The sequence below is a fragment of the Macaca mulatta genome, chromosome 3 (assembly GCF_049350105.2).
Source record: "Macaca mulatta isolate MMU2019108-1 chromosome 3, T2T-MMU8v2.0, whole genome shotgun sequence".
Taxonomy (NCBI): Eukaryota; Metazoa; Chordata; class Mammalia; order Primates; family Cercopithecidae; genus Macaca; species Macaca mulatta.
The window spans coordinates 124,859,329-124,879,387 of NC_133408.1; the positions used below are offsets into that span (position 1 = coordinate 124,859,329).

Here is a 20,059-nt window from a genome sequence, read left to right on the forward strand (position 1 = left end):
GTACATCTTATAATCAGCTACCTTGTTAAAATCTTTATTACTTCTAGTAAATTTTCTATAAATTCTTTGGGATTTTCTATGTAGAGAATTGTATCATATGAACTCCTAAGTTTATTTCTTTCCAATCCTTACATCTTTAGATTATCTTTTTTGGCTAGAATCTCTAATACAATGTTGAATAGAAGCAGCAGTAATGAACATCCTTGTCTTTTTCCTGATTTTAATAGAAATATGTCTGACATTTCACCATTAAGAACATTTACCGTAGGCTTCTAGAATTTTTACCAGGTTAAGTTTGATATAAAGTAACTTAAAGAAAGAATGACACCAATTCTCTGATATTGTCGGAATTTGTTTAATGGTGTAATACACATTAAAAATCAAAAAGTTGGCCAGGTGCAGTGGCTCACACCTGTAATCCCAGCACTTTGGGAGGCCGAGGCGGGCAGATCACAAGGTCAGGAAATCGAGACCATCCTGGCTAACACGGTGAAACCCCGTCTCTACTAAAAATACAAAAACAAAATTATCTGGGCGTGGTGGCGGGCACCCGTAGTCCCAGCTACCGGGGAGGCAGAGGCAGGAGAACGGCATGAACCAGAGCTGAGACTGCACCACTGCACTCCAGCCTGGGCAACAGAGAAAGACTCTATCTCAAAAAAAAGGAAAAATAAAAATAATTCAAAAGTTCCATGCATTCTTGAAGCAAACATATTCCCTGATTGTAAAGTGTATTTTCTAAATTATTGAGCTATAAGGTTATAGAATCAAGCATGTTAATGGTCTACTGTATGTTTACTAGTTTTATTTGCTTGTTCTATCATTAATTGAGAGCAGTATGCAATTCTCCCACTATGAGTGAGAATTTGCCAATTTCTCCTTGTAGTTATATTTTTGCTTTATAAATTTTAAGGCTAATTTATTAGATGCCTATAAGTTTAAAATCTTAGTTATCTGAATTCTTTGTCATTAGAAAGTGACTTTCTGTATCCCTGAAAATGCTTTTGCCTTAAAATCTATTTATCTCATACTAATATGACTTAACTTTCTTTAGTATTTATCTGGTGAATCCTTTTTCATTTTTAATTAAAACCTTTTCATGTCCTTTTTATTTTAAGTATGTCTTTTTAACCAGCAGAAAGTTCTCTTTAAGAGCACTCTGAAAAATCTGTGTTTAGCTCATAAGTTTAGGCTACTTGCATTTATTTTGACTATAAATGTTTTTACCATCTCACTTTTTTGCTTTTTTTTTTTTTTTGAGATGGAGTCTCACTCTGTCACCCAGGCTGCACTCCAGCAATTTCAGCTCACTGCAAGCTCCGTCTCCCAGGGTTCACGCAATTCTCCTGCCTCAGCCTCCTGAGTAGCTGGGACTACAGGCGCCCACCATCACACAAGCTAATTTTTTGTGTTTTTAGCAGAGACAGGGTTTCACTGTGTTAGCCAGGATGGTCTTGATCTCCTGCCCTCATGATCCACCCACCTCGGCCTCCCAAAGTGCTGGAATTACAGGTGTGAGCCACAGGGCCCGGCTTTATCATCTCACTTTTTAATTTCTATTCCTGCCACATATATGTAGCTTTTTCATATATGTATAATATATGTAAAAACAGCTTTTTACATAGACATATAAATGTGTGTATGTATATCATACATATGTGTATGGTATATGCATGTGTATGCATATGTATAAAATACATTTGGCATTAGATGGGTTTGGTTTTTGCTTAATTTTTTTATTCTTTTGGTTGAAATGTATACATCCTAATTCTATTCTTTCTTTCGGTCCTTATTCTTGAAGTTTTACTGTGCATCTTTAACTTAAGTTTTTAAAAAACACAGTATTTTAGAGAATATAGAGTACATTAGAACACTTTGTGATCATTTACCCTTGATATATATGCTATTATTAGCCAGTTATTTAGTTCTGTCTTTTCACTAACTGCAAAAGATATTATTTTATACATTGTTGAGATTTATATACATGTTTACTATTTTCTTAAACCATTGCTTCTTATATTTCAGATAATTTTTTTCTGAACATTTCCCTCATTCCTGATGTTTATCCTTCAGAAATTCCTTTAGTGTTAAGTCTATTTTATAGTAAACCCTCATTATTTTCATATATCTGAGAATGTCCTATAATACATCTCAAAAATGCAGAAATTTTAATTCCAGGTATACAATTCTGGGTTAAAACTTACTTTCAGAACTTTAATGCTACTATTCTTTTTTTTTTTTTCTTTTTGAGACAGAGTCTCACTCTGTCACCAGGCTGGAGTGCAGTGGCTTGATCTCAGCTCACTGCAACCTCCACCTCCTGGGTTCAAGTGACTTTCCTGCCTCAGCCTCCCGAGTAGCTGGGACTGCAGGCACATGCCACCACACTCAGCTAATTTTTTGCATTTTAGTAGACATGGGGTATCACCATGTTGGCCAGGATGGCCTCGATCTCCTGACCTCAGTTGATCCGCCCGCCTCGGCATCCCAAAGTGCTGGGATTACAGGCATGAGCCACCACGGCCGGCCTAATTTTTGTATTTTTAGGAGAGACGGGATTTCACTATGTTGGCCAGGATGGTCTCCATCTCAACCTCGTGATCCGACTGCTTCAGCCTCCCAAAGTGTTGGGATTACAGGCATGAGCCACCACACCCAGCCCATCAACAGTATTTTTTTAAACCTAGGCTCCAGTTGGTTTGATGTAGAAGGAGTCCCCAGAGTATCCAGTCGGCCCTATGGCTGGAAGCAACACAAAATGGATTTCTTTATTATAAGACTTCTCAAGTTTTTAATATCCCAGCCTAAATTAAAACTATCTAAGAGGGAGATACGATATCTAGCTCTGCCCAAATTCATTTGACCAAAGCTTCTCACAGAACTAGTTTCCCACAAAGCATAATTTGAAAAAATTCACCTCTGAGGTCTCTTTTTTAAAAAATTTGCCTCGATACAGAAAATAAATCAAATTCAAACAAAGAATTATCTTCAATATTCCTATTCTACCCAGACATACCCATACCAGGCTTTAAATAAAATTAATAAGCTTTTATAATATGCCAGATTATGCTAGGCAGAAGAAATATATTTAAAAATAATAATGATGGTATGTAATTTCTGTCCTCAAGGTGTGCAGAGACAAGGTAACATATAATTTGGCAAATGTTCCACTAGCAGCTTGAATTAAATATTTTCTTGAAAACTGTCTCTTTAAGACCAGGACACACAATCTTTGTTTCTTTTTAAATGCATATAAATTAATCTTGTCTGATATCTCGTTTGATAATCTTGGGATAACTGGGCATCTTAGACTCTAAAAACTGGAAACCTAAGTGTTGTAACTGGGGCTCAAGAACAATGTACCATATTGTATCTACTTTTGGTTGCAGACTAAACCATTATAGCTTTTTTCAACTACCTGTTGTCAAATGGATTATTCAAATTTTTAGAAAGTCATGCAAGTTTAAACCAAGAAATGTTAAAACCTTTATAGTAATCAGAAATCTCTCTACTTTTCAAAAGTTTACTAAAGGTTGGGCAGGCACAGTGGCTCATGCCTGTAATTCCAGCACTTTGGGAGGTCAAGGTGGAAGAACTGCTTAAGCTCAGAAGTTTAAGAACAGCTTGGGCAACATAGTGAGACCTCATCTCTATTAAAAATAATTTTTTTAATTATTAAAAATAAAAGTTTATTAAACATTTTCACTTTAAATTGTAATAATTTCATGTTAAATAGTTTTGAGTCTTCTCTATAATTTCATATGTATAAATGCAAATGGAAAATACAGATAGCAAATAAAATGAAAAGTTGACTGTATCGTTTGTTTCCATTATTCTCATTCTCATATGGAATAGCTGCTAAAGATTTAGGACCTGGTATCATCATCACTATGTTAAAAACTACTTAGCTATGAAGCCTCTAAGTTTTCAACTCTTTACTACAGGCAGATTTTCATAAATTCATGAGCTACTCCCCTCTACTCTTGTACTCTACTTTCTTGTATTCTACTTTCCCCCTTTGCTATTCCCCTCTCGCAATCACATGGTATTTGAAGACAATGATTAGAATCTGAGATCACTTATAAAGGTATAAACAGAGGATATGAGATAATTCACCAAAAAATAATGAACTAATTAATTTATAGAAAGAAATTAATCCTTGTTAGTTTTTAAAGTTATATTTTTAAATGATAAATTTTCTAACAAAATCAATAACAGAAATCTATTGCATTGCTGTTTTAATTTATAGTATGATCACCCAATGCCAGAAAGTTTGCAGAAAATTAGGCCCCAAAATATATTGCTAATTAGTATAAACTGAAAGAATTTTGCAGCATAATTAATAATTTTTAAATGTTTAGGTTATTTAACCTAATATTTGAATTGTAGAGATTCCACCCTAAGGAAATAATTTAAAAAGCAAAGTTTTCACATAAAGTAGTAATTTAAAATGTCTTTTTTAAGTGCAAAAAATTAGAAAACTACAAAAAGCTTTAAAAAGTGGGAAATTATGTAAAATTACATTATATCCACTCAATAATATGCTGCCATTAAGAAGATACTTAAGTTGATTATATAATGATGAATAAGTGGTGAAGAAAAAACGGAAGATATAAAATTGCACATATTAAAAGATTACTAGTATTTTTTTTTAAAAAGAGATGAGCAAAAAGAAGTATGGAAAAATACTAACAGGAGAATAAGGGGTGTATTTTCTCTTTGTCTTCTTTCTAAGGAAATTTAAAAGTTCTTCCATGGTAAAAATGTATTACTTCTGAAAACTAAAAGTTTAGGTTATTATAATAAAAAGCCTGCCAGTGTCTTAGCCACAACTTCTTTTTCTCATCTTCCTCATTAAAGCAAGTCATCCCTCTTTTTCCCCAACCTTTCTGAAAATCAAAGTAAAATTTTTTCAGCTCCTACTCAATCTGGAGAGACACATTCCTCCTGTAACTATTCAGTTGGTTAACTTCTAAAACAACTCTACAGAAGGGAATAGACAAGTTTTACCTTATTTCCTTCTTCTTTGAATTGGGGATTAATTATTTTTACAAAAGAATAAAACAATTGACGAATTCTGGAATCTCCAATAAATGCAATATGTTTATCTACAAGGCAGTTCTTTGCTTCACTGAAAGCAACAAAGAAAAATTAATTAAAATAAGTAAAATCAGCCATATTGGCATTTCAAAGCACACGGTTTTTGAAGAAAGTTGTACTGGATTGTTACACATACCATTATATTGCTTTATAAGCCGGTGGCCAGGTTTGTTTAACTTACCACTCCACGTACCTATGATCAGTTAACTCTCTGTAATAGCTCAATTCATTACATGTTTAAGATGTATTCTAACTGTATTAGGTGCTTTATATCTATTATCTCTTAATCCTTAGAATAACTGCATTAAGATAGGTACCCAGGTGCCAGAGCAAGAGTCTTTTGCTCAAGGATTATTGCCTTAGGCCTAGTTATCTCTCACCTGAGATAAAGCAGATTGGCCAAAGCCTTTCCCTAAAACTTTAGGGGGCAGGGAAATCTTCATTTGCAATCAGCCCTACACACAGTCAGCAAGTCTCTACCCCAGCATAGAGAAGAAACGTACTGCTTCATCAACCCCTCTCCACCCATCCTAAAAAGTAAAACAACAAAATGAAGAAATGTTACCTGATTTTGTATTTATGCATCATACAGCTGTGAGGTTGCCAAACTTTCTCTCCAAGAAATCTGCCACTTGAGAGAAGGTATTCACATGAATCATTGCCTAAAACAGTTAAACACAACAGTGTCGTAAACAATAGTTAAAATTTTACACATCAGCTATCTTGACCCTATATAAGTTCCTTGAAATCAAAAAGTAGAGTTTTCTATGTTTCACTATACCGTCCAGGTTCATATTTCCCATTCATGAGAAACATGGTAAATATTAATACATAAATATTCAAGAGGACAAGAGCCACTGATGGCTTATACTTCACCTAACTCCTAAATGATACGTTCCCTGCTTTGGCAGTTCCTTCTGCTTCAAGTTTTCTTTCCGGGGACATCATCTCAATCTTAAATTAGCCTTTACATCTGAATATCACTCCTACTTCTAGCTGAGAAAGAAAAGTTTAAGGGAGGCCAGGCGCGGTGGCTCACACCTGTAATCCCAGCACTTTGGGAGGCCTAGGTGGGCAGATCACTCAAGGTCAGGAGTTCAAGACCAGCCTGGCCAACATGGTGAAACCCCATCTCTACCAAGAATACAAAAATTGGCCAGATGTGGTGGCACACGTCTGTAGTCCCAGCTACTCAGGAGGCTGAGGCATGAGAATTGCTTGAACCCGGGAGGCAGAGGTTGCAGTGAGCCAAGATCATGTCACTGCATTCCAGCCTGGGTGACAGAGCGAGACTCTATCTAATTTAATAATAATAAAAAAAAAGTTTAAGGGATAAAAGACAAGACTTTGGAAATGACTTCCTATTCAACTACTCAACTACTATAATACATAGTGCATCAGCATACGTGGAGACCTAGTTTTAAACAGAAAGTTCCATAACTAGGAAACTCCTCAGTCCCAGGTAAACCGAGGCAAAGAGTCACTCTACACTTTTAGACATTTTACTGTACATTAGCTAAATATACATGACCAAAGGGGTTAAAAGAGAGTTTGGAGGCATTTAAGCTCAAACATGTCAAATGAATGGGGTGGGATGGGGGTTTGTGGGGGGCAGAATGAGATGTTTAGGTTAATTATGGGGATATAATAAAATATTATTTAATCTCCAGTTCTTTATTAATAGTCAATAGCAAGTTATACTTGACATTTAATTAAGGTCAGGCTAAGGAGTCTGGGAGGAAGAATACTGCAGAACCAAAAGGATATTGAGCTTTTCAGGGTAGAGATAAGGAAGACACAAAGATATTTAAAGTAGAAGAACACATCTCTTTTCTCAATCTAGTTACTCATCATTTAGCCAAAATGCAGACAAAAGATGATACAAATGTAAGATAAGTATGCATAAATATTGAAAGTGTTGCTGTTTCTTATGTCATAAATTCTAAAGTAGAACAGGAAGGAAAAGTTAAAATGTTGCACTATCTTATTGATGGGAAACTGGTTAAGGAAAGCAGGATATCAATTACTAAATTTGTGTTAACTGTATATGCAGCCTGACCAGGTTTTTTTGTATTTCAAAGATTTTTTTAATAACCTGACTCTAAGTAAACTACAAATAATTAGTTCTTCACTTTCCCCATTACTAAAAACTAATTCTAGTTCTAAAAAACAAAATTAAGCTATATAAATAACTAAGGATGAGTAAAACGAGAACTGTATAAACACACAAGTTATTTTTCTACAAATAGCAATTTTGTAGGATTCTTTTATAATGGCCACATGGTAAAATCTTATTAAAACCTTTAGTAAATGTTTAAAATTAAGGCCAAAATTCCACATTTATAGCATTTCTCTTTAAATCTATTAAACCAAGTTAAAAGTTAGCAACACTTCTATTTTTTTAAAAAGTTGTAAGTTGTAAATAACTAGGCGTTAATGCTTTAAGGTTTTCTTCTTTTTCTTTTCTGTTTTCTTTCTCCCTTCCCCTTTTTTGGGGGGAGGGGGGTGTTGTTACTTGCCTTTTGTCTTTTAATTAAAAGCCTAGACAGAAACATACCTTAATCAAACTTCAGTGTCTGGGATTATGCATCTATATGGGTTACCAATATGTTTTTATAGAGAATGGAAACACCATACCAGTATCTCAAAACAACCAGTCTTTTCTCCCCAGAAAACGTGTCTAAAATACAAACAACTTTTTTTGCCTCCAGTCAATACTACTACCCACATCTTGCTAATCAGTTGTTGAGCTGATGGAAAACAATAGTTCTAATCTGATGAACCCGTGTCAAAACAAAACAAAACAAAATAAAACAAAACCATAGCAAAATAAGATTTGAAGTTGTCACTAACCCAAAGGCATTATAAACACAGCATTTTAGAGAATACTGAGCTTTCCACGGAAGAAATTCTTAATTTGCTAATGAATGCTAGTTGATGATGACTTAACACATTTCATAATGCAAAGATGTTTTTTACAAGACTTGTATCTGAAATTAATCCGTATGTGTCTATATCATATCGCTGGGGTCCAGTCAAAAGACAGGAACTGTACAGTTATTTTAACAGAATCTAATACAAAGGATTGCTAAGTAGACAACCAAAAAAAGCAAGAAGAGAATGACTTTTTTGTATGTCAGCAAAATAAAAATAGTAGTAATAATAAATTACTACTATTATTATAACCTGATTAAAATAAATTAATGTGATCCAGAAAAAACTCCATAAAATTTCATACTCTAAAACAAGTTATCTTTTCTCAGGAAGGAAATATTTAAAAATCAAATCACTAAATGTAAATGTAGATCTTAATATAATGTGCCACCTTTTTAATATTTACACTATATATAAATATTTGTTGGCACATATTTTCCTTTCCAAATTTACCAAAGACAAACCAAAACAAAACTTTGGTTATTTTCAATTGTCTAGCATAATTTTGATAGCTATTTTAATACAACTAATGTGAGATAAATGTTGCCAAGCGCTCAGAAAAATCAAGCAAGAAACACACACACACACACACACACACACACACACACACACACACAAAGAAACTAAAGAGACAGAATTATCTACTTCAGCTATCTCCAACACCAAGATTATCTGGATGAATAGCTGTCTTCCTCTTTATTCTATTATCTTAAGTATAAGCATTCTGGTTTGTCAATCTACAATCTCAGAATTTTATGCATGATTTTTCTGTGATAGAAAAATACTTTTAAAAGCAAGCAAACAAAAACAAACTGAAAAATAAAATGTAACAACTAAAGAAAACATCTGATGGCCCATATAAACCCCAACTTATGTTTTCCTTTGAAGAGATTATCTCTGGCACACTGCACCTAAATTTAGACTGAATCATCCTGCTAAAACTGTGTGTTTCCTACTACCAACCATTAAAATATCAGATCATGAAGTTTACAGTATAGTCCACAGAACACTGTTTGCCTAAGATACAGCAAGTTACACTTTAGTCTGTGCTGAAAATCACCATTAAAATTTATCTTTAGACAAGCAAGGAGTGTCTCATTACAAGTGGTATCATAAAGATCAGGATCTTTCTCACAAAGAAAGAAAAGGCTAAGAGACCCAGAGCTGCTGCTTTCTTGCTTTAATTTCTGAAGCTTTCAAGTTACTTTTCTCCAGAACATCAAATATCATTTAGCATTGGCATTTAACATGCTTAGTGATTTAAAAAAAAAAAATTGATTTCAATAAAATTAAGACATTCGAAGTTAACTTTATCAATTTAAAAAATTAAAATTTATCCAGATTGGAACTATCCTTAAGGCTACAGATATTGGCCATTTGTCGCAGAAACGATGTTTTTAACCTGTAATCAAACTAATAATGGACATTTTGAGATTCATAATATTGGAAATTGATAACATTTGGAAAAAGTATAGTTAAGGCAGTAATTATTTTCAAAATGTCATTCTATTATGTGAAAATAATATTAATAATTTTATAAAGCCTACTTTCTAAAATTGAGATTAGAACATGAAATTCCATTAAAGCCAGAAAAGAACATAAAAGGAAATAAGGACTTTGAAATCTATTTATGCACAGTTATTTAAGGATTTCCTATTGTGTGTTAGGGTCTGATGATTTAAAGATTTAAAGACGAGTAAGATACTCTTGGAAGCTCAACAGTCTGTGTGGGTAGGCAGATACCAATTATTACAATACAACACAATAAGTAAGTGTAAGTTGCTGGCAGAACTGAACTGCTAATTCCTACTGCTGTGGGGGTGACATTTGAACCAGGCCTTGAAGGAGAACGAACGTATACTTTCTTTCAAGAGAGAAGTCACTGCAGGCAGAGAAAATCAGATAACTGTGAGATGTGAATGGGCAAAGCACATTCAGATTGTGAACCCGAAATCTGGGGAAAATAACGAAAAAACATAGGTAACAAAAAGTAGGCTCGGGTCAGATTTTGAAGCTTTACACAAACAACTTTTAGAAAATTACCTCCTGACTGGAAAAAAAAAAATTTAGAAAAACTCTTAGCTGGTACAACAAAGTTGAATTATTATTATTATTATTATTATTATTATTATTTTGAGACAGAGTCTTGCTCTGTTGCCCACGCTGGAATGTGATCTTGGCTCACTGCAACCTCCGCCTCCTGGGTTCAAGTGATTCTCCTGCCTCAGCCTCCTGAGTAGCTGGAATTACAGGTGCCCGCCACCACACCCGGCTAATTTTTGTATTTTTAGTAGAGAGGGGGTTTCACCATGTTGGCCAGGCTGGTCTTGAACTCCTGACCTCAGGTGATCCACCTGCCTCAGCCTCCCAAAGTGCTGGGATTACAGGCGTGAGCCACTGTGCCCAGCCTGAATTACTGTTTCTAAGTTGTTTAACCCATGCTTCCCTGGAAAATGCTTTCTCCCTCTATTTTCTATACTCCCCACTGTCTAAGAAGCTCTGAGAAAGACAATAAGGCATGAGACAGACTAACGGGGATCTAAATCCTAGCTCAGTCATTGTGTATCCTTAGGCAATTCATTTAATCTGTCATGCTTCATATTTAAAATGGAAATAATACTGTAATTCACTGAATCTAAGACCATTGATTATAAGACACATGATTATTTTATGTCATAGTAAGAAAAAAATGTTACCAATTAAACTTTGACATGCAATCAAAGTTTTAAAGACTCGCCCTGATTACAGAGATGTTAAAAATAGTAGGGGGGAGTGAAATATGGTAATTGTATCTACCTCATAGAATGATTATAAAGACAAAGTGAGTTAAAACATGTAAAACCTTTAGTAGAACAGTCCCTGACATATAAGCGCTCAATGTTAGCACACAGTATTTGCCAAGCTTTACTTTCTGTAGTGGGTAATTCTTTCCTTTACTTTCGGCAGTTTGTAAAGCAAGAGATACTGAATATGTATATCCAAACTGCATTCAGTCTAGCTTGCCTGAGCACACTCACATTCAAAATCCAAATACACAGCCTAATCCCCTTCATCTGATGTAAGATCCTTTCTTATTCTAAAGCAAGATTTTCCAAGCCATGGCCTGGGCTGCTGGCGGCCCAGGATGGCTTTGAATGTAGTCTGAATTCGTAAACTTTCTTAAAACAATCCAAGATGTTTTTGCAATTTTTTTTTAAGCTCATCAGCTCTCATTAGTATTAATTTTATGTGTGGCCCAAAGACAATTCTTCTTCCAATGTGGCCCACGGAAGCCAAAAGATTGGCCACCTCTGTCCTAAAGAGTTATAATGTGAGTCAAATGTATGATTATCTTTGTATGAAGGGCATTGCACCTGACTCAGTTTGATACTGCCAAAGCATGAGGATGGCTAAGATGTTCCTGGTAAGATGTTTATTTTTCCCAAAGTCTTCAGTTCAAATTATTGACATTCAGTCTGGGCAAGTACACACACCAGGTGTACTGCTTCACACTCAAGGCACTGAAGTACCTATGGAAACTGATGACTTACTTCTGGAGGCTTTACAAACAATCCTAGATTGCTACACTGACTCATAAGTCCCCATCTGACATTCTATTCTCCCTGATGACAGATCTTGATAAGATGAAATCTATAATCTAAAAATCATAGTATTCCAAGCTTATCAAAAGATAAAAAGCACAAAAAAATAAAAGGCAGGGGACTAGATGTTTATCTTAGGACAACAGTACTGTAGTTACAAAATTTCTCTCTACTACCATCACATACACAAAATTGAATTAAATTACGGTTATTTTACACCAAATTGGCATAAAATGATTAATAGTAGTTAAAAGAAATATTTCCTCAAAACTACCACAAATCAATGCATCAACATTGCTAGTTTTACATGATTGTAGACGAACCAAGGCCTTGCCAGGTCATATGGCTGTAATCTGGAGAGAGCTGGAGAGAGGCCAAAAGGTTATAAAGAATCTATATATTTTTATCAATTTAGTATATTAAAAGCTGTTCACCCAGTATGGCTCTAGAGTATAAGATTTTTCATTCTCAGGAGCTGGAAGAAATAAAGCAGCAAAACTGACCAAAATGCCCTACACCTTGAAAGATCTCCTGGGATGAGACTACAGCTCAGACTCCAGCACCCCGTTTATGGATATTTTGCCAAAGTAGGTGTAAAGTTAAACGGGCACAGCGTTAATTTGCACCTGTCCATTACATATTACATCTTGACTGATTAATCTCACAGTCACCAAGAGCTGTCCAGATAATGGCTTTGATAGTATTAAGAGCCAAAAATAAAAGATCCTATCATTATTAATTTCCCTTTGCCTGTCAGCCTCTCTCAGTGGCATTTTTACAGAGGAAAAAAACAATCAATCAACAAGGACAAGTAAATATCCCTTGATTACTGAAAGATAATTCGTTCTGAAATAAGGTCATATTTCCTTTTCCCCTTTACACCAATCTCAAAACCCATGGCCAAGGCCTGCTTTCAAACTGCTTACAATTTGCTTTCAACTGCCCACCTTTATGCCTGTCAACCCATAAGTTCCTTCCAAGAATCTGCTCCAGTGCCTTTACTTTGTAAAAAGTGCGCACTCCGAAGTCTTTAAACGTTTCTGTATCACAAAAGCTGGGTGGCACCTCTTCCATTTGGCCACAGGCATCTTTTGCCAGCTGTCGCCCTTTTGGCAAAGGAACATGGGGGCGGCCCTTGCCGCTGTCCAACAGCCCAGACTGAGTTTTACAGGGCAGAGGCAAAATTAAACAAAGGCTAAAGAGCCGGACTCTTAAGAGGCAGGACCTGCGACCCCACTCCTGGCAGCGGTGCCCCTTGTAAGGCGGCCTTGGGCTTCATGCGCCCCGGGCTGCCCCCAAGGGCCGCCTGTCAGACTTCCTGCACGCGAGCCCCTGGTCTGGCGCGTCTCCCCCAGCCCAGACCGCTCAGGAGCCGGACCCCGGCAACACCTTGGGCCAGGCCCAGGGTAGGCGTCCCCGACCCCAGCGCGGGAGGCTCGGGGGGCCCAGAACCACCAGCCATTGTCCTGTGGTGGCCCCCACTGGGGTCCACTCAGTTGGCCTGGGGCGCCGGCCCGCTGCTGGGGACACCTGGGGGCACGTGGGGGAACCGCCTCCCCCGCGGGCCGGGCGGGCGGGAGGCCGCGTGGGCGTGTGTTGGGAGAGGGGGGCGGCCTCCAGTCGCCGTGTCGCCGCCTCCCCCACGGCCTGCCCGGGCAGGGGGGAGGGCCCGCTCACCTCGGTAGCGGCGGGAGGCGAGGTGGCACGCTGCGAGCAGCAGCACGGCCACCAGCGCCAGCACCTTGGCGCTCCTCACGCTGAAGTAGTGGTTGATCTCCCGCTTGCCCAGGTTGTAGGCCAGAGCCGCCATCTTGGTTCCTCCATGACAACAGTGCGCGGCGGAGCGGGGAAGGGGCGCCGCACAGGGGCAGCACTGGGGCTGCTGCCGCTGCAGCCAGGCGAGGATCCGCCACCAGCCCCCACGGCCGCCACCCGCGCCTCCCGCCGGAGAACCTGACCCTGCGGCCGCGGCGCCCCCGACCTCCGCCTGCCCCTCCTCGGCCGCGGCCGACTCGGCGGCCTCCCCCCAGCCCCGCCGCCGCTGCTCCGCCGTGCCGGTTCCCCAGGCGCCCTGGACGCCTGTCTCCTCCCCTTCCTCCTCCTCTTTAGCCTCCTGCCTTAATAGCGGCTGCGCCTGCGAGGGGGGTCCGGATGCCCAGTGCTCCGGGGTCACCGGGTCACAGGCCCCGGCAGGCGGCGGCGGTGGCGGCTGAGGCAGAGCCATGGGTGTGTGGGGAGAGGGTACTAGGGATACCGCCTGGCCCGGACGGGAGCCTTAGGGCTGTCTCCTAGTTTACTGGCCGCTACCTGAGCCCAGGTTGGGACAATAGAACTACAGTTCCGGGAGAAAAGTACACATCGTCCCACTCCTGCCTTCCCCAACACTCCCCTTTCTCAGCCTTCTACTCCCAGAACCCGCCCAGCGGGATGGGAAGGACACCATAAGGTCGATTATTGTCTGGCTGGTCAATCTGGCTCCCCCTGGGTGCTGGCCAGATGGGATTGATGGATACGGTTGATGGTGCTGGCTGATGGATTGCTGGCGTCCAACCCAAGAAGTAAGACCAGTCTTAACACTTCTCTCTCTGCTCTGGCCAGTTTCTCTTAAACCATTTTTTAAATGTCCTGAGTTTGCCCGGTTCTGGTGGGCAAAGATACACCAAAGTACCGAGTGGAAGGTACAGAAGGAGCCTAACTTAGTGTAGGTGTTGATGAGAAAAAAGCCTGACTCTCACTTGTATTTACACAAGGTTGGCTAGGTCGTTGTGTCAAAAAAAAAAAAAATTTTTTTTTTTTTAAGAGGGAGTCTCTGTCGTCCAGGCTCTAGTGCAAGAGGCGCAATCTTGGCTCACTGCAACCTCTGCCTCCTGGGTTCAAGTGATTCTCCTGCCTCAGCCTGCAGAGTAGCTGAGATTACAGGCGCCCACCACCACGCCCGGCTAATTTTTGAATTTTAATAGAGATGGGGGCTTCACCATTTTGGTCAGGCTGGTTTCGAACTCCTGACTTCAAATGATCGGCCCGTCTCGGCCTCCCAAAGTGCTGGGATTACAGGCATGAGCCACCACACCCTGCCAAAAAAAATTTTTTTTATGTGCTTATGGCAGTCATCCCCGCTACTAAACGTTGGTTAATGTTTTGTGATTCTCAATAAAGCCAGCACTCCATTTCCTTAATAAAGCACTTGTTATCCCTACTCTCTTCTCGCTCCCATCCCACCCCTTTTTAAAATGTTTTTTCTTGTGCTGCTTCCCAGATGGGAATGGTTATTTACATTGCTTGCCATTCTACTTGCCTTGCGTTGTTTAGAGTGAGTCATTGTTTAGTTGGGGTGTTGTCAAGTATTCTTTACAACTTTCCCATTTAGCCATTCCTGAACTTGGCCCCTCTTAAAATTATAGAATATTAGATATGAAGGGACTGTAGAGATCTTGTCTACTCATTCCCATTCTCTTCATCCAAGGACCTTTTATTATGTTTTCATCCATGGACTTCATATCTTGAAAGATTTTGTCACTTAAATGAAATCACATACATCACTGTCATGGATGTAATACTAATAAGCAATAAAGTTAAATAAGTGTACAAACACTTAGGCACTGTTCCCTGCAAATAGTCTTTTAATTTTGGCTGTCATTCTGATCGGAGGTTGATCACATGCTGTAAGAATTGGATACTGTAAAAACCAGATAACTCTGCCAACAATATATGGTCTGCCAGTCACATCCTAGACATTTCTATGATGTCATCAACAGCAAATTAGAATTTCTGATCAGCATGCAGTAACCAGCGTTAACCCAAAGGGTTGAGTTAATGCGTGCAAAAAGTAAAGAAACTTGACGTTCTATTAATTGCAATTTCCAGAAGGCTTTCTGAAATGTTGTAGATAGCTTGTGAACCTCCTTTTTCTTCTCTCAAGTTTAAGGCCAGTCTCTCTACCTCTGCTCTGAATCTTTTCTTGTCCTCCTTTCTTGAGGATGTTGATTCCTCCATCAGTTATCCCTATGCAAATCATCCTTTTTCAGTGTCTTCCAGTTCTTCCTATCTCCTTGCTGTTTGCCTTCCTCCAAAAGAATTTGTTTTTATATGAAAAACACCCATGGACACTCTTCCTGTGTGTTTACCTGGTCAACTCTTTCCTCCTCTTGCAAACATCTAGAAAGAGCAGTGTTGACTCTCTGCCTTCACCGGCTCAATTAGCATTCTCTCCTCAGCCACTTCATTGTTCTTCACCAAGACTGTGTGGTATGACCACTTGTTAACTCCAAGGGACACTTTATATTCCTTATCTTCCTGGACCATTCTGTGGCACCTGACATTGTTGACCATTCTTCCTTATTTAGTATCCATCTAAAACAGAGCAGGGACTCTGTTTTCAGCCCACTTCTTGCTGTTTTTAAGTGATCTTAGGATCACTTAGCCATTATTTGTGGTCCCACCACTGCCATGGGATCAATTTCCTTATACACACACACATGCACGCATGCACGCACACACACACGCCTGTTTATGTCAGTCCATATTTATCTATCCTCATGCTGTAAGAACCACCTGCCTACTGGATCTCTCTACTAGGATATGCTTCAGGTGCCTAATACTTACCATTTCCTAAACAAACTCATCACCTTCCTTCTCCTTTATCTACTTTCAACCTTTATGCCTAAGTTTTTGCCATTAACCCAGCTATCCAAGCAAGTGTTTGAGTCATTCTTGCTTCCTTCTAAATAACTCTCAACTGTGTTGCCCCCTTTCTATCCACTTGCTGTTACCTTGGTTAAGGGATGATTTCCTGCCTGCACTTCTTATCCTTTTACTCATCTTTCTCAGGTCACTCAAAATCCAATCCTACTGACATTCTGCCATACCTCCTACCAGACAGAACTTTCTTAAATTAAAATCTGATAATGTCATTTCCTGCTAAAAACTAGTTAGTGGCTCCATGTTTATTTCCTTACCCCTGAGCTATCCAGAATGTTTACTAATGCTCAGCAGGTTACCTCACACCTTAATAATATTTTTAAAAGAGAGAGACAGAAACCATCTGACAGAAACTCTCTCAACCTGTGCATTACTTCTATTTTTATTTTTATTTTTATTTTTTGATATGGAGTCTCACTCTGTTACCCAAGCTAGAGTGCAGTGGTGTGATCTTGGCTCACTGCAACCTCTGCCTCCCAGGTTGAAGTGATTCTCCTGCCTGTCTCCTGAGTAGCTGAGACTACAGGTGTGCACCACCATACCTGGCTAATTTTTGTATTTTTAATAGAGACGGGGTTTTACCATGCTGGCCAGGCTGGTCTCGAACTCCTGACCTTAGGTGATCCACCTGCCTCAGCCTCCCAAACTGCTGGGATTACAGACATAAGCCACAACGCCAGCCCTATGTATTACTTTAAAACAAACTGCTACACTTTATCTTGTCCCTTCTGATTCAAAGAAAAATTCCTCCTCCCCTTTCCCAAAACTGTCACTCTCACCTGTGTCTATGATTATATCAATATCATTTCATTGAGAATCTGGTCTCCTAAGTTCACCTTCCTTATTTCTACCTTTAATTTATCTCTCTTCATTGTTTGCCAAATGCATCCTATCTTCCTTAATGTACCACACACAATCTCTCTTTTTTCACCACCACACTTCTGAAGGAACAGTTTGTGGTTACTTTCCCCATTTAAAAAAAGTTTATTTTAACTACTTGTCAGTTCTTTACATGAAAACTAACTTATGTCCCTACTACTTTATTTAAACCACTCTTTCAAATGAGGGCCACATCCTAAATTACCAAATTCAACGTATTTATCTTAGCTTTATCCTTCTTGGCTGTGCATCTTCCTTGAAATATTTGCTTTATTCAAATCTCTCCTCTTACCTTTCTCATGCATCTCCGAAGACTCCTCTTGCTTTTCTCAAAGCCCCTTTTTAAAAGCGCTTTTCAAGTTTCTCATTTGCCTATTTCTCTTCTTAGCAAAACTAAATTGTAAGTTGACTTCAACTATCATTCCTGATCCACACGTGCAACCTGGCTTCTCATGGTCCTCTGAGTTTCATATACCTCAGGGACAGCTTCAATGACTCTCATAGTACCTCAGATTCAATGTGTTGGAAAACAAGTTTTATTTTCCTTCTAAACCTTGTTCATCCTTTAAATTTTCCCTTTAGTTCATTGGCACACTATCCTTCAAGTAATTTCTGCTAATCTTTGACTCATCTTCTTTCTACTCTGCCTTCTACTCATCTAAAGTATAGGGTTTTGGCCAGGCATCCAAGCACTTTGGGAGGCCAAGGTGGGTGAATCACTTGAGGTCAGGAGTTCGAGACCAGCCTGGCCAACATGGTGAAACCCTGCCTCTACTAAAAATGCAAAAATTAGCCAGCTGTGGTGGCAGGCACCTGTAGTCCCGGTTATTTGGGAGGCTCAATCATGAGAATCGCTTGAACGTGGGAGGCAGAGGTTGCAGTGAGCCGAAATCATGCCACTCTCCTCCAGCCTGTGTAACAGAGTGAGACTCCAACTCAAAAAAAAAAAAAAAACCCTTTACACCGGGCATGGTGGCTCCTACCTGTAATCCCAGCATTTCGGGAGACCAAGGTGGGCAGAGTGCTTGAGCTCAGGAGTTCAAGACCAGCCTGGGCAACATAGTGAAACCCTGCCTGTAATCCCAGCATTTCAGGAGACCAAGGTGGGCAGAGTGCTTGAGCTCAGGAGTTCAAGACCAGCCTGGGCAATGTAGTGAAACCCTGCCTGTAATCCCAGCATTTCGGGAGACCAAGGTGGGCAGAGTGCTTGAGCTCAGGAGTTCAAGACCAGCCTGGGCAACATAGTGAAACCCTGTCTCTACAGAAAAGATAAAAATTAGCCAAGTGTGGTGCCGCGGTGGCGCGTGCCTGTAGTCCCAGCTACTCAGAAGGCTGAGGTAGCAGGATCACCTGAGCATGGGAGGTCAAGGCTGCAGTGAGCCAAGATCACACCACTGCACTTCAGCCTGGGTGACAGAGTGAGACTCTGTCTCAGAAAAAAAACAAAAACCAAAAAACTCAACTCTTTATTAGTTACATTATATGCTTAAAACAAAAGTATGTATGTGTGTGTGTGTGTATATATATATATCATACATATATATATATCATGGTCACTTAAATCTGTAAGATATCAGAAAAAAATAAAATTATCAAAACTGTTTGAAATAAGGATTTATAGACCTTGCTGTAAATGTACAGTGCTTTGAGAGTTACTACTGATATAAAGCCATCAACATTAGCAAGACATTTAGAAACTAAGCACCAAAACATGAATTAAATCTTTACTCTTTGAGAGCAAAAAAAAATTTGTGAGCATGTATGAATGTTTCAAATTACATGTATTGTATTAGTACCTTAGTAGAGCAGTATATAATTTGTAACTAAATAAATATGCAAAAGTTGGAGGAGTGCATGCTCCAATTTTTAACGAATGTGAACTCACAGTCACAAAAATTGGAATCACTTACCTAATGAATCAACATATCCTGTTCACTCTGCCTTCCCCAAAGCTTTTCTTTTCCTCTCCAGAATGCTCTGGTTTAGGCTCTATCCTGACCATTGCAACAGGCTCTACTGTATTCCTTGCCTCTAGTTTCTCATTTTTTCAATCTCTTTTTTCCAATTGCTACTAGCATTTTTTGTCTAAGACTTATATTTGATCTTGTCATGCACCTGCTCAAAATCTCTGGTGGTTCTTTATTGGAACAAAATGAATAACAAACCTGTCAACATGTTTAAGATTGTTCGTGATTTGGCCTAAATCTCCCTCTCTTAGCTCTGATTTCATCAAGCCATGCTAAACTACAAGTCAGGAACATTACGTATGTGGCTTTTCTCTTACTATTCCCTTAAGTTGAAATATTTCCCACCTCCACATCTCATATTCTACTTATTTAAAATCTTTCTGTTTTAAAGACCTGCTACATTTTGCTTTTTCCATGAACTTGTGCCATACTTCCTTATGGGAATATAAATCTTTTCCTTTTTTTCATTTCTCATAGCATTTTGTTTCTATATATGCTTAAGTATGCCTTCAACACAGGCACCATCCAATGAGAACAGATATCTTCATTACTTGTGCATATTGTGTGTAATTGGGAAATTATCAGTTCTGTTTTTTGGGATATATCCCACTGAACCTTATAAACTATTCAGTTACTACGTTTATTTTCCTTTTCCTCATCCCCCTCCCTCCATACTTTATACATTGGGGCACAGGAACTTAGTCCTTGTTATATTATATGTAGGGAAAACGTGAAAAACTTAGAAATTGAGAAAAAATATGGTTGTCATCAGTGGAAACTTGGGCATTGTCCAGATTATCTGATTCTATGGGGGTTTGTGTATCTTGCCTTTGTTTTACATTGCCGTAAAATAACTATAATACATAATTATACTATATTATCTAATACTTGTAGTAATGC

At 38.9% G+C, this 20,059-nt stretch overlaps 1 protein-coding gene across 4 annotated transcripts in view; it reads right to left on the minus strand.

The window, feature by feature from the left end:
• CASD1 (CAS1 domain containing 1) overlaps positions 1 to 13,696 on the minus strand; it is a 124,518-nt gene extending 110,822 nt beyond the window's left edge. For all 4 annotated transcript variants that reach the window (XR_001443761.3, XM_028846049.2, XM_077997045.1 and 1 more), the window contains exons 1-3: positions 13,293 to 13,696; positions 5,666 to 5,762; positions 5,011 to 5,131 (exon numbers count right to left, since the gene is read on the minus strand). Coding sequence is in view for 3 of the 4 variants with exons in the window: in XM_028846049.2 (XP_028701882.2) it covers positions 5,011 to 5,131; positions 5,666 to 5,762; positions 13,293 to 13,425 (351 nt within the window). In the remaining variant the exon portion in view is untranslated. The remainder of the gene's footprint in view (positions 1 to 5,010; positions 5,132 to 5,665; positions 5,763 to 13,292) is intronic.
• Positions 13,697 to 20,059: the final 6,363 nt, after the last annotated feature.